At 39.4% G+C, this 15,601-nt stretch overlaps 1 protein-coding gene across 1 annotated transcript in view; it reads right to left on the bottom strand.

The window, feature by feature from the left end:
- Window positions 1-15,601, bottom strand: part of OTOGL (otogelin like) — a 98,310-nt gene that overhangs the window by 60,485 nt on the left and 22,224 nt on the right. Inside the window, exons 15-23 of the mRNA XM_065663903.1 lie at window positions 15,054-15,199; window positions 13,385-13,508; window positions 11,203-11,380; window positions 10,227-10,351; window positions 8,657-8,866; window positions 7,725-7,890; window positions 6,402-6,476; window positions 5,209-5,261; window positions 4,382-4,544 (exon numbers count right to left, since the gene is read on the bottom strand). Of these exons, the coding sequence (XP_065519975.1) occupies window positions 4,382-4,544; window positions 5,209-5,261; window positions 6,402-6,476; window positions 7,725-7,890; window positions 8,657-8,866; window positions 10,227-10,351; window positions 11,203-11,380; window positions 13,385-13,508; window positions 15,054-15,199 (1,240 nt within the window). The remainder of the gene's footprint in view (window positions 1-4,381; window positions 4,545-5,208; window positions 5,262-6,401; window positions 6,477-7,724; window positions 7,891-8,656; window positions 8,867-10,226; window positions 10,352-11,202; window positions 11,381-13,384; window positions 13,509-15,053; window positions 15,200-15,601) is intronic.

The raw sequence follows: 15,601 nt of genomic DNA, 5'->3' as shown, positions 1-15,601 counted from the left end.
CAGTGGACCTGCCTACTAAAGGGAAGTGGAAACAGCTATCAAGGTTAAGACAAAACAGTATCATTAAATGCAAAAAGAAGGAAATCTTATTAGATCATGAGTAAGTAAACCAGAGATGTGGTTTACCACTTTTTGTTATCCCCTTGTTTCCATCTGCTTAGCAACATGAATTTTAAATAACAAATGTTACTGACACTCCCAATGCTGCTCTTTACAGGAGCAATTCCTGCAGCTGTCATTGCTACATGACTGAGGACAAAGGTAGATGTGTTTTCAAAGAATTATCTCGAGATTACTTCACTTGAAGTTGAAATTAAAAGGAAAGCACAGATTAGAGTTTTCTCCTCCCCATAATTACTGGTTCATTAAAGTTACATTGGTTTCAGGAAAAAGAGACAAGTGCTCAGAAAAATGGTTAGAGATACGAAAGTACTAGAATGGATGGCTTGGGGAGGTCACTTAGAGTCTCTGTCAATGAAAGTTAAATATCTGCCAAAAACAATATAGTTACTGCTGATGCCACCTAAGGGCAGGAGAATAGCTTAGCCCCGTTAGGTCCCTTTCCATACTACTCTTCTGTATTTCTGTAATTCAGCTTATACTCTTACATCTCCAGCCTAGTCTTAGGGTGACTTTCAGTGTATTGTTGCATGATGAATTTACTGTCATTGTCAGCTCATTTCCTCATGAAATTTTGAGCTATTCAGTTTTTATGGCACACCAGAGGTTTTCAGTGTTTCTCATGCTTTGCCATCTCTTCAACTACTGATTAAAAATCTGCAAGCTGTTGTGCAAGAATTTTAACAATAAAATATGTAAAACACTTTTACTTGAAGAGGACCATTTTGTGCATACTAGAGTATATCCAGTCATGGGTTTCCAAAGGAAAGGTTTTCAATACCACTCACAAGCTGCTTTAATTTATGAGCACTGTAAGTACGAGGGATGCTAGAATAAGGTGCCAGTCTCCAGAAGAATTCAAGATTCCACCCAAAAATGTTAGGTGATTGGCTCAAACAGTGGGTAGTGGTAGAAATCAGGTAGGAAAGAAAAAATAAAGAACAGCATCTTAAGAACCTGAACGTGCACAAGTCCATGGGACCTGATAAAATCCATCCTCAGGTCCTGAAGGAGCTGGCAAATGAAGTTGCTAAGCCACTGGCCATCATATTTGAAAAATCATGGCAGTCAGGTGGAGTTCCAGATGACTGGAAAAAGGGAAATATAACGCCCATTTTCAAGAAGGGGAAAATGGATGACCCAGAGAACCACAGACCAGTCAGTCTCACCTCTGTGCCTGACAAAATCTTGGAGCACATTCTCCTGGAAGGCATGCTAAGGCACATGGAAAACAACAAGGTGGTTGGTGACTGCCAGCATGGCTTCACTAAGGGGAAATCCTGACTGACCAATTTGGTGGCCTTCTATGATGGGGCTACGGAACTGATGGACAGGGGCAGAGCATTTGATGGTCTACCTGGATTTGTGCATCATCTACCATCATCTACCTGGACTTGTGCAAAGCTTTTGACACTGCCCCACACGACATCCTTGTCTCTAAATTGGAGAGACATCAATTTGATAGGTGGACCACTCAGTGGGCAAAGAACTGGCTGGATGGCCGCATGCAGAGTTGTGGTCAATGGCTCGATGTCTGGCAGGAGACCAGTTAATGAGTGGTGTCCCTCAGGGGTCGGTGTTGGGACCGCTCTTGTTCAACATCTTCGCCGCTGACATGGACAGTGGGATTGAGTGCGCCCTCAGCAAGTTTGCCAATGACACCAAGCTGTGTGGTTCAGTTGATACGCTGGAGGGAAGGGATGCCATCCAGAGGGACCTTGACACACTTGTGAGGTGAGCTGATGCCAACCTTATGAACTTAACCATGACAAGTGCAAGGTCCTACACCTGGGTCGGAGCAATCCCAGGCACAGCTACAGGTTGGGCAGAGAAGAGATTCAGAGCGGCCCTGCGGAGAAGGACTTGGGGGTGTTGGTTGATGAGAAAATGAACATGAGCTGGATTCAGTGTGCACTTGCAGCCCAGAAAGCCAACCGTATCCTGGGCTGCATCAAAAGGAGCATGACCAGCAGGTCGAAGGAGGTGATCCTGCCCCTCTACTCTGCTCACATGAGACCTCACCTGGAGTATTGTGTGCAGTTCTGGTGTCCTCAACATAAAAAGGACATGGAAGTGTTGGAACAAGTCCAGAGGAGGGCCACGAGGATGATCAGGGGACTGGAGCACCTCCCGTATGAAGACAGGCTGAGGAAGTTGGGGCTGTTCAGTCTGGAGAAGAGAAGGCTGCGTGGAGACCTCATAGCAGCCTTCCAGTATCTGAAGGGGCCTTATAAGGATGCTGGGGAGGAACTCTTCATTAGGGACTGTAGTGATAGGGCAAGGGGTAACAGGGTTCAAACTTAAACAGGGGAAGTTTAGATTGGATATAAGGAGGAAATTCTTTCCTGTTAGGGTGGTGAGGCACTGGAATCAGTTGCCCAGGGAGGTTGTGAGTGCTCCATCCCTGGCAGTGTTCAAGGCCAGGTTGGATGAAGCCTTGGGTGGAATGCTTTAGTGTGAGGTGTCCCTGCCTGTGGCAGGGGGGTTGGAACTAGATGATCTTAAGGTCCTTTCCAACCCTAACTATTCTATGATTCTGTGATTCCAAGAGAATAAAGAAATTACATAACAGTAAAACTTCTTATAACAAGGCTTTCATGACTTGTCAATATAGATTTAATATCGTAACATATATGCTTAACATTTTCTTGTATAAAAAAGAGAACTTGTTAACCCTGTTTTCAAGATAACCGTTACGGCCCCTTCCTAGCTAAAAACTGTGCTCACTTCTTGGAACCATGAGCCTGAAAGTTATAATGGCCTCAGAAATACAATTTAACAGCAATTATGGCATTAACTGCACTAAATGTTGCACATTTACTTTTCTATCTAATAACAAATTAAATGTTTATTCTCTTACTTAACAGAATAATTCATGTGTTCTACTCCATTATTTGGCAGAAACTTGGATTTTGGCTTGTTTGTATCCCTTTTATAGTTTGTAATTCAAAAAATATTCAAGTAACATTTGATTTGAAATGGTGTAATACTACTTGACTGTGAAAGCAGGGCTTTAGCTCTGGTTTTTAACATGTATTTTAATTATTTCAAATTTTCAAAGGAACTTTCATGACAATGCTGCTATCTTAAGTTCATGCAAATGTCATGGTGATGTTTAAGTAAAAATTTACTGGTTTTTATATGATTCCTTGAACAAATTCATGCATATTTGTGTTAAAAATTATTCTTTATTCCTGTAGTGCTAATGGTCTAGAAAGCTAACTCCTCAGTTGCAGAGGTTGTAGAGGACTACAGAATACCAGGCAAGAACAACCAGTGAAATCTTAAATAGCTGTGCCTGAAATCTGTCCTTCACCAGTGCTTAATCATCTATGAACATCACAAGCTGCTGGAAGGGGAATTCTGGCAGTCTCATTACATTCTGATCTGTGCACAGCTGATACACTGTCAGGCTACACACACAGTGAAATAAAATCAAATGTTGAGAAAAAACAGGGAGCACTTCACCTGAGGCCAAATTGCAGCAAGCTGCACAACATATTTGACTCTTCAAATCTGAAAATGCACATATCAGGCATCATGGGAAGGAATGGAAACAAAGGGAGTGGTAGCTGATCCTGACAGTAACTTCATAACAAATGCTTTTAGCCTTTGTACTTGGATTGACCTCTGCAAAGCTAAGCAGACTGTTTCTGGGCACCAAATCCAAATACATGCGCTGAGAAAAAAACTTTGGCTGAGTTCAAAATGGCAGAAAGCATGAGCATGAAAAGAGCAAGATCCAGCCCACAAAACCCTCCTCCTTGATCCAGGTTAGGCATCAGTACTGTAAGCCTGAGTAGAAGTCTAGGTGAGACAACTATTTGGGCAGTAACCAGGAACACAGGTGGCTTACATTGCCATTTTTTATGTTTGCTTCTACACTCAAAGAAACTATACTGTTCAAATGGTGGGAGTCATCTCCTGTCTAAAGAGTCCCAAATACCAGCCAATCAGACTGGTAGCAAGCTGGATATCTCATGGGATAGTGGAATCATGGTCTCAGCATTGACAAACTGTGGAACTCCAACTGAAGCAGTATTATAGCACAAAGCCTCACACCAGCAGAAAGGAGAAAAGGGCTTTCAGAGAAGAAAGAAAAAGTTGGCCTTTCGTATATATGCAAAAATTTAGAGAACAATAGGTTCAGATTTAGAGGTGTGATACCACTGGAATTTAAAAAGTAAAACAAAATATGCAGAGTTAAATTGTGAAAAATATGCATGTAGCTTGTGTTCCAGGTTGTTCTGCCAAAGCTTACCCAGGGGGGCAAATACAGCCACTTCCACAGGGTGGTGAGGGGACACAGGAGAAGTTCATGGCAAGGTTCGCACAAGAGATCCCACAATTCACACCAGCTGCTGGTAATCCAGGCACAGGAGATCTGCAGTCGTAGTAGATTTTTCCTTCAGGGCATATATGAACTTCAAATGCAAAGTGAAGGTTAAATGAGATCAACTGCTCTTTTACACTGAAGGTTTTCTATTTGGTTTTGTTCACAGTCTATTTGTTATGTGTACTGTTTACAGTACACGTAAGAATGCAATCTGGATAGAATTCTATAACTTCATTTGTATTACAGAGATATTAAATTAATACATTAAGCATCTGGATCTATGCACCCTGGATCCAATACACAGCCCATTCTTACAGACAGAGTAATTATGCCTTAGTTAGACAGAATCTTTAGAAGTGGCATAATTTTCAGTGTGCTGAAATCCCTTCTAAACCATTCAAAATTCATTCAAAATTTGCTTTCTAGAGATCAAGACTTTCAGGCTTCCTAAACATGGATAGTGAGCCTAATTTTAGGTATTCCCACAAGAACATATTGACCTACACTTCACATGCAATTATTTCATTTTTCAATTTCCCAAGTGACTTACTAGTACAATTTGTGCTACAGAAAAAAGACAAAGAAAAATCTCTGACAACCAAGACAACTTGTGCTCCTAACCTCTAATTTTAAATATGTCGTGATGTTAAGTATCTCATAATGAAAATACATATAAGGAGAAAACCAAATGACTATTCAACATAAAAAACTTTCTCTGTGCAACTCTAATATGAGACAAAACTCTAAATTACCTGTATTTTCTGTAGTGGCTTCAATACATTTCACTGTTCCATTTAAACACTGACTGCAAAACAAAAGCAAACCCATCTTCACTCAAGGGGAAAAGGTTAAAAAACATAATACATGTTAAAAAAGATAATACATCTAAACCCTGTTTAAACAATAGGAATAGAGAGGAGGAGGATTAAAATCTAAAAGCATGAGTTCTGACCAGCAATTTCTTGATGTTTTCTAACCAGTGATCTGTAATGAGGGCCCAAACTCACAAAGAAGTTTGTGTACTATTTGATTGCCTAACTTCCACTGAAATAAAAAGAAGCTGGGTATGTCAGCCTCTGTGGGAGCAAAGGGCCAGGTGATTCAGGGTGCTGGCAGTGTTACACAAAACCTTATCTGTGTTGTGGAATATGGAAGGATACAGTAGGCAAATTTTTTGTTGCACAGACATTAGGTGACACATCTTGATTCTATTATGATAAAATACAGAACTGGAGAAAAACTCATTCAACAATAAGCCTAGTCCTCATTGTTTCCTTTCACTTAAAAACAAAAAACGTGGAAAAAACAACATTGCAGAGGCATAGCAATGGCAGAAAAATGAAGCCCCTACTCTCACCTCTAGAACTATGTGATTATCAAGCTTCAGTTATGACAACTATAATATATAAGACCTCATCAAGAATTAAGCTTGGCACAAAAGTCACAAACATGATTTTAGATCAGCAGGTTGAGAGCATTTCTTGTAAAATGAACAAGTTTGACTAGGAAACCTGGGAGGTTTCCCACTTGTTTCAGTGAGGTCAGGATTCCATCATGAATTAATAATACAAAATGACACAAATATAGCTCTCTGCAGCCTTTGTTTGAAAGACTTTCCAAAATAGAATCATATTGTTTATTCTTCCAAAACCAGTCTCGTATTGCTATCATAACACCCCCAGGTCTAAGAACAGGACTGGATTCGCTATGTGTGTGTTTTGAGATATTCTTTAGTCCCTGGCTTACAGAATTTTCCAGGTATCCTGTTGTCAAAATAAGCAGGTATGTAATCCAATTTCTATTACACTCCCTATTACTAAGTGTGTAACAAAAATAAAATCTTAATACAATAGGCTTTCATTCTATGTAAAAGAATTCTCAACACCCTTAAGTAGCATCCAGACTATGATATATGAAAGGTAAAATTCTTCGAGCTCAAACCTACCAGGAGCCTGTTGGTGTAGGGAGGATTTCTCCAGGCTGGAGGGCTTTGCCCTTGTAATGACAATGACAGGCAGATCTGTTAAGAGAGTATTTATGTAACTACAAAAGCAAGATGAAAAGTGGATTTAAGGACAATCCATTTATCCAGCTAATATGATAAGCAGGCCTTACAATTCATTAACTCAATCTTAATATTTGCAACACCCTGGTGTTTGCATCAACTAGGTGTTGCAACTCTGCTGCAACATCTTCAACAATGCCAGGATTTTCCTCAGTCTCTGTATCATTTATTTGCTGTTTCTATTCATTTGTCTTACAGAAAGGAGCTTTCCTTCCCAGTTATGGGAATAGTATGGCAATATGTAGTTCTCATTCAAGTTACTGTCAAAATCTTGGGATGTAAGAATTACTATAGCAAAATCTATTAACTTTGTCTATGATATGAGCCTGATGGGATAGAATAGCAACAGAAATCCCTAGAAACCATGGAAAATATGGGAATCCAAGTTACCTCACACTTTTTAATAGTTTGAAACAGTCTTTATCCCCACAATACGAACTTTGCTTATCTTTTCAATATATATATACAAAGAAAAGCAATAGCTCTGTATAATTATGAAATATATACAAGTTCGCATTACAATTTTTAATTCAGTGCCTGAACTTCAGTAGATCCCCAAGATGGTGAGCTGTAAAATGTCAGTACACAATCATAGAAACATAGAATGGTTTGGGTTGGAAAGGACCTTAAGATCATCCAGCTCCAACCCCCCTGCTGTGGTCAGGGACACTTCACATTAGCTCAAGACCCCATCAAGTCTGGCCTTGAACACTGCCAGTGGTGGAGCATTCACAACTTCTTTGAGCAGCCTGTTCCAGTGCTTCACCACTCCCACAGTAAAGAACAAAAAACTATTTACTTTCATTGTGCATTTCTTTCCATTTAACTGAAAGGGTTTGCATTGTGAGATAGAAAAAAAGACACTCCTATCTATTTTCACTGTATAATCCCTCTTTACAGACTGCTACTACATAGATTCTTTCTATTTTTTTCTAAAGTGTTTAAAACATGCTTTCCCATGAATTAATAAAGTTTCATCACCCCTCTTTTAAGCAGTAATGTATCTTCTCTGAAGCGCAGTAGATGGCTGTACACAAAGCAACAGATGAGGCCACACTATTGATTAGAATATGAAATCGTATATTGTTTGCTATCCTGTTTAGGCAGTCTACATCTTGAGGAAGACAGCAGGAAAACTACTTTAATTCTTGCTGGAAAGAGGAAAATGTACCTATGCATAGATTCTATTTTCTTATGACTTACATTGACACACAAAAGTTGACCGACTCTTCAAAATATTTCCCATCAGGACAATTACATCCTTCTGCACAGTCATCACCACAGATATTTGCCATAGAAAGTGAAGCACAGGAATGTTTACAAAAAGAAGAACACTGATGATAAAGCATACCACTGTGACACATCACAGCTGGAGGAGAGAGAGGGAGAGAAAAGGGAGAACACACTCTTAAAATGTGAAAAATAGAAAACGAAGCAGCATATCATGGAATTGCAAAACAGAAAAGCAAAGTGCTCTCTTGTTGCACTGGGGTGAGTTGAAATGCATGAGAAAAACATGCTGGTTTACTGATTTCATATGTTAGAACTATTTAGATTCAGGTGGGTTTATGATAGACAGTTCCTTGGCTGGAATTGTCTAGTTTGTAAGCAGTAGACATCTATTCCTTATATGCGTGGGTGTGTCTATCTAGTAACTTGGGCATCCGAGAAAGGAAGAATGGTCTAGTTAAGGTTGAGGCATTACTGTATGGTTTAAAAATGCCTTGTTTGAAATTATTGCTATATCCTACTTGGCAAATCATTTTCCACCTTGCCCTGCCTGATCTGGGGAACCCCTGCCACCCTGACTTGCCTTCCCTTAGGAACAGTCCTGTTCCTGCCACTACCTGACTACTTTAGCCTAATAGAAGCTTTCATAAGATTAAGGTGTTCAAAACCAGAAATTTATATTCTCTCTGTAGCTAGTGGAAAGGGACAGGCATTCCCTGTAAGACAACTCAGGGTCCCCGACTCAGATGCCTAATGTAAAGGCTATTTGTGTTCTTCCCTGAGTATGTCATTATCCCATGGCACAACTCTACTTTCCAGCAAAAAAGGTCAATCCCTGTACTTTGTGGAGTGAATAGAATTTCAGACATTTCTAAAAGATGTTCCATTCTGCAAACATTACTTACCACAGTAAGAAATATGAGATCTGAAGTCAGCGACGACCCCGTGCTTGCCACACACGTAAGCATAGTGTGCCAAAGCATTACACAAACAGCTGCTTCCACATTTGCAAGCATCGAAGCGGCATTGCTGGTAGTATAACCCTGGACTGATGTAGGCATGACAGGGAGCAAAAACTTCTTGGTTGATGATATCACAATGAGATGCATACCCAGCTAAGAGAAGGCAACACTGGTTTAGCCTGATCCATTTTAATGTGACAGTTACTCAAATGAATAGCACAGAATATTTTTTACGAGGAGTCATATGGGAAAGACAAGGGGTAATAAAGACAAGTTACTCCTGGGCAGATTCTGTTTGAACACTACAGGAAAATTTTTCACAATGAGAACACTCAGCCACTGGAATAATCTCCCCAAGGAAGTGGTGGATTCCCCAACACTGCACACTTTTAAGATCCAGCTGGACAGGGTGCTAAGCCATCTAGTCTAGATCTTGCTTTTCTTAGAAAAGCTGGACCAGATGAACCTTGAGGTCCCTTCCAACCTGGTATTCTATGATTCTGTTGAAAGTGCATCTCTACCCTTCATCCTCCCTGTTCCTCCCCACATACACACACTGACATAAGGATTTCTGTAGTCTCAGTAAACTAGATTCAAGGAGTGAACTTAACTTGATTGAAAAGTAACCTGACAAAACAAATAAACACACAAATTCTTTTTCAGTTTCATCAGATTAAGTTCATCACAAACCTGGAAACATGCTTGTGCTGGCTTAGTACAGGTGGTAGCATGGGGCAGGACCATTTAATCAGGGACTGCTTTTTCCAGTGATGATTAAAAGATCACAAGAAAATTCAGGCTGGAAGGGACCTCAGAGGGTCATTTAGTTCACCCTCCTGCTCTAGGCAGCTTACATTTATGTCAAACTTCGTCTTCACTGAGGAAGCACAGAACTGAAGGTAGGCATGAAGTATTTTGGAGAGAGCTAACTCTGCTGAGATGTACTGCTTTAGAAGACAGCCAATGCTGAAGGCATTGAGAGACAGAATACCCCAGATTCTTAAAAGTTTATGGTTATTCTAGGCTTGCTCCCACAGGCTCTAAATATGGCCAAATCCCACATCCTTAGTGAGGCCTTATGTCTGAAACATTAAAATCATTAGTTTAAATTCCGTCAAAATTGGCAACTACTATCTGCCCATTGTCTTCATTAATTGAAAAGAACAGCAACATGGAAAGGAGGAGACAGTGAAAGTTCAACACAAAACACAGGCATGTCAATCAGCCAAAACTAAGTCTTTACTCAGGAATTTGAACAAATACACAAAGATCAGATTGTTTGCATCCGTTTGTGTCAAAGAGCATAGATGAAGGATAAAGAAACTTAAATGGAGAAACCAAAGACAGGACCTTTGGTCTGAACATTGTCTTGGCAAGACACTGTCTCTTGTACTTCCTTTATCAATCTAGAAATGTGCATCATATCATTCCTCTTGACTGGCAGAGAAAACAAAAAATGTCCCATAATAATAATAAGATACAGGTAATTCCAGACTCACATGTGAAAACATACCATTTTGCTGATTAACATTGCAGGGATCAACCACAGGAATGTTGATAGGCACAGAACAAGCTGAGGAAACCTTCCATGCATTTGCATGAAGTTGTGGGGTCCCTTCTATCATCCCTGCTGGAGAACTGAAAAGGAAAAAATCAACACTGCAGTTGTCCTGCTGACCTTATGGGCTACATGGGTGAGGATATAAGTACATCAAAAAGCCTTAGATGCATAGTCACACTGAACATAACCTGTCAAAAGAATTTCCATCTGTGAGGAACAAAGCTTTCTCCTCAATATGGCACTCATGAAAAAAAACTCTTACAAAGTCTGCCCTCACACCTAATTCAAGTACTCTGAAATCAACTGGAGAAGGCATCTATGAGAGGAGAATTTGGCCTTTATTTGAGTTTGTACATTCAATGAAATGTCAAAAATTTAACCTCTTAGTTAATGTCAGTGTTCTAGAAGGGAGCTGTTTGCATTTTGATGCTGGGTTTCACCAAGTATTTCAGAAGAATTTGTTATTGCTAGAGAAGTTTTGTGATATTATAGATTGAGGAACTTTAGAGGAAATGAAGCAAAAGAATAAGGAAAATGTGCCCTTCTAATTAAATTATTCCCATGATTCAGAATTACATTCCTTTCTCCATTAAAACTTGATGGGGAATCAAGCAGTAATAAGTGTTAATCAGGTGAAATGATCCTGGTATTATCATCCACTCTTTTTGTCACTGCTCATCTATTTGCTCTGATGATAAGGGAGCAGCAGGGAGGGGAAAAAGTGCATTCGAGAAATATCTTTATCTGATAGCTTCTATAAATAATACAGTAGATTTCTATGACCTAGCTAAATTTATGAGTTTCATATTTTTAAGTCACTAACATTTTAATTAAGAGAGTTTACATTGGTTAGATTAATAAAGTATGAGCATGTTAATGAAATTAAATTCTTCTTAAACACAATCTAAATGTACAATGTGCAACTTACAGAAAATCATCTCTTAAATTCCCGTTGTATGTTCCACATAGTCCTAATGTTCTTCTCTTCCAGCCAATATCAACTTGAACGTAGATCCTCTCTCCATCTTTAGCGAATAGTATCTTCAAACCAAAACTAGTTTTCAGTTGAACAAAAAAAGAAGATACATTCTGAATTTCAATATCCCCTGCACATAGCAAAAGAAAAAGAAAAACAAAGGCACTGAAATCCAGCTTCCAGGTTGTATTGGTTTACCTCTTAAGCAAAATAGACTTTCAAAACATAAAAATAAACCAAGAAACTGCACAGCCTCACCTGCAGCCAAATAACCTCACCCATATGAACTTATGAGACATCTCTTTTTCATTAGCAACACAAATCAGGAATTGCAACTACTGTCAACAGTAAAAAGTCTCACATCTTTCTGTACCTGTGAGTTATCCAGAAACCACTCTCACATTTATTTATTTTTTTAGAAGAAAGCAATGGTACTGCATGCCTCCAGCGCTGAGAAGACAAGAAACCACTTGTTTCTTAGTCTCCAGGGATGTTATAAGATTAATTAGCAAATGTCCATAAACTGTACTGCAGTCTTTAGATTGAAGGCTCTCTCTTGCTACTATTGACATAACATCAGTACAGCTCCTTGTTTAGGATGCATGTGAACTAAGGCCCTGTCAAATTCCCAGCTTTCCTTCCCAGCAAATCCATTATGTGAGAAAATAGAAATTTCACAGCCAAAGCATTCATTTGCTACACATTGTGGGGCTACTTGCAGCTGCAGGGTTAAAGCAGATCTACCTTCACAAACAGCCTTTACACATGCACACACATACACACTTTGGTGCATAAACTGAGAAGAGGCAGACAAAGTGTGAGCTTATCATAGAATTATAGAATAGTTAGGGTTGGAAAGGACCTCAAGATCATCTAGTTCCAACCCCCCTGCCACAGGCAGGGACACCTCACACTAAAGCATCCCACCCAAGGCTTCATCCAACCTGGCCTTGAACACTGCCAGGGATGGAGCATTCACAACCCCCCTGGGCAACCCATTCCAGTGCCTCACCACCCTAACAGGAAAGAATTTCCTCCTTATAGCCAATCTAAACTTCCCCTGTTTAAGTTTTAACCCGTTACCCCTTGTCCTGTCACTACAGTCCCTGACGAAGAGTCCCTCCCCAGCATCTCTATAGGCCCCCTTCAGATACTGGAAGGCTGCTATGAGGTCTCCACGCAGCCTTCTCTTCTCCAGGCTGAACAGCCCCAACTTCCTCAGCCTATCTTCATACAGGAGATGTTCTTCACTGATAAGACTAACTAGATACACCCAGCTATCAAGAGCCTAACACCAAAATATTTGTGATCAATTATATTTGTCACAGAGTATGGAAACAGACAAAACACTGGATAGAGACTGACTCAAGAGACATAAAATTAAATTAAAATGAAGTTATGAAGTAGAACTGTCAACATAACTGAAAGTATATATGATCTATGAAGCTCATTGCATAGGAAGCTGTGAATGTCAAAAGCAGTACTGTGACTGGACAAATTCAACAAAGATACATCTGAAAGCACCAACACAGGACTCCCTAAACCCTGTTTTGCCAAAAGCTGGGAAAGAGGAACTCCCACTTTACTCTTTTTTACTACAGCTCACTGTAAGATACAAAATTTAGCAATATCATTTCCACTTTCAGTGCTGAATTTTATAACATCCTTTTAAGGCTGATTTATTTTACTATCTACTCTGAAAAGACAAAGTAACCTGCCTGAAATCAGGCACACTGAAAGCAGTGTAGATCCCACAAAGCGCATGGATTCCATGCCATTTACTCCAACAAGCTTTAATCAAGCTAGACCTTAACATCAGTCTCAAGATGATTTTCAGCCTCTCTTTGCTTCCCTTCTTTTTCTTACCTCCTCCCCCTTTAACAAAATTAGTGGAATTCTAGGTACTTTCTAATGTAAGAAATACAAAGAAATGAGGGCGTAATGAAAGGCTCTATTTCACAGGCTGGAAAAGTGTATTTCTAAAACCACTACTAAGGTTATAAGGAGTAATCAACTGTGAGTTTCGTAAGTTATGCTTGAAGGAATTCCTTTCCATAGACAGATATTATTAAAAACTTTGGAGCATATAAAAGAAAGAATGTGAACTCTGGCATCTACTCCATGCACTTCTTACCATTAAGGTTAAAAACTTGGTTAGGGCCAGTTTGGACTTGACCATATCTTGTGAGAGTTACTTGTTTGCTCACATCATCTTCAAGGACTAGAGTTATAGACTCAATGCAGGCGTGGTCAAAGTTCTAAGTAGAAATGAGTTTCACCATCAGAAATAGAGACATTAATATTACCATGGAAAGCAAACCCAAACAAACGAGAAAAAACAGCTGTATAGAAAGGAAGTACCAGAACTGTCATCAGATAGTAAACTGTCACTCAAAGCATTAAACAGAGCACCCTAAATTGTATCTAGAACATAATAAAACATGCATATGCATATAAGAGCAAGGAGATTGCATTTTAGCTCTTATGGCAATCTAGCAGCAATTGGACCGAGCTCGCCAGTACTGGTACTGGGTTCAAAAGGCCATACTTGCATGGCCTCCCTGGGTACTCCTCATTGCTAGGTTAACCAGTGTTTGAGCAAGTCTGACCCCATCTATAGCAAGCTCCTGCAACCAGAGCCCAAATGCAGCCAATCCAGCAGAAAGAAACTATTGTACACATGAAGGTACTTCTCGCCTTGAAACGTAGTCATGCTCTTTGACTGCAGACCAAAAGGATATAATTTCTCCAGAATTATACTGCAAAAATATATCAATATCTGTGTCAAAAACTGGTGACTTATAAACTGATGCACACCCATCATTTTAAGAGTACTATCCAGGCAAAATTTATGAACCTAAGTACAGGACAAAAGGTGACACATAACTAAACCAAGCATCTTATGGTTCCTGGGCCCTCTATGTTTTCATCTTGAAACTTTCCAAGATACCTAGAATTGTGATAAGGGTTATTTCCAGTAGCATACTTGTCTCTCAGTGGCTACCTAACCAATCATTTCATGAGGCCACCTGAAATGCAGAAACAGGAGGCTCAACACCTATGCTTACAAAAGGAGGTGCTTGCAAAAAAAAAACCAGACACCACTCATAGTCTAGCTTTTGATAGCCAGTCCCCTAGTAGGGCAGATTTAGTGCATCACTCCCTCCTGATGAGTTTAGCCATCCCAGCCCTCAGCACACTGGTAGCTGTGAGTCACAGTCTCAGAGCTCCTTCTCCCGAGAGACTAGGTGACTAATAACAACATTAAATCCAGTCTCGCGGATAAGTGCTTTTTATAAACACCTCTATTAGTAAAGCCTATTGTTGGATTCCTGCCAAAATATATTCAAAGATGTGTGGTGGCTAGTCTCTTCAGTAGTTTTCTAAAAGGCATTTTTCCAACAAAATAAATATGCTATAACATATCAAATAAAAATCTAATGCTACCAAAAAAAACCCTCTTGCCTACCTAGCAGCATATTAAATCTGTTCAGTGCTGCCAGCAAGAGCTTTTCTAAAGCCTGGGACATCTGTTTGTACCATAACCAAAGATGTATATACTTGTTTAATGTGCATAAGTAAATAACTCTCTAGACTTTATCCCTCTAAGGATGCAATTTGTTTTACAAAAGGCAATACAATATGTAGCAATACAGCTGCTTACATAAAAAGCTATGAAATTGTTTCAGTTTATATTTTCTCTTTAAAGCATAAACAAAAAACATAAACCATAAACCATAGCCCAGTAATTACAGTAGAACCTATACAAGATTGCCATATGGATGGACATATTTGTGACTTACCTGTCCACAAGGTGCTTTCTGTAAAGTTATTGTGAATTTGTTTTTCCCAGTGCCTTTTACCAAAATGTACTGGCAAATCCCAAGAAAGGTGAAATGACGTCCATCAAATGTTGTGAAATGAGAGCTACCTGTTATAGAGCACTCAGCTTGAGAGAACAAGAATAAAAAGAGTGTTTACTTGCATAAAAATGTATAATTATTCTGTGAGTTTTGTAGGAGACGTAAATAAGAAACTTTCTCCTTAATTCTAAGCACATAATCCAGGGTAACTTTACTATATATAGCTGTTATGGCATTTGGAAATAAAATACTTTATATACCACTATTTTCTTCAGATATACCATTTCATATTGCAGACATCAATGTGCAGCATCTTCAGATTATAACTAGATGGGACACCTTTGAATCATGAATTCTCTAAAATTCAAAAGAGTTTTCTCTTTATTACAGTTCTGAAGTTTCCTAGAATCTCCTTCCTCGTCATCTTTTGGCATGAATGAGTGTGAAGGCAAGATTCTTTCTCTTTCCTTCTAGGTACTCCGGCACTG

The sequence above is a fragment of the Lathamus discolor genome, chromosome 1 (genome assembly GCF_037157495.1).
Source record: "Lathamus discolor isolate bLatDis1 chromosome 1, bLatDis1.hap1, whole genome shotgun sequence".
NCBI classification, from domain to species: Eukaryota; Metazoa; Chordata; class Aves; order Psittaciformes; family Psittacidae; genus Lathamus; species Lathamus discolor.
This window is presented reverse-complemented; position numbering and strand designations above follow the sequence as displayed.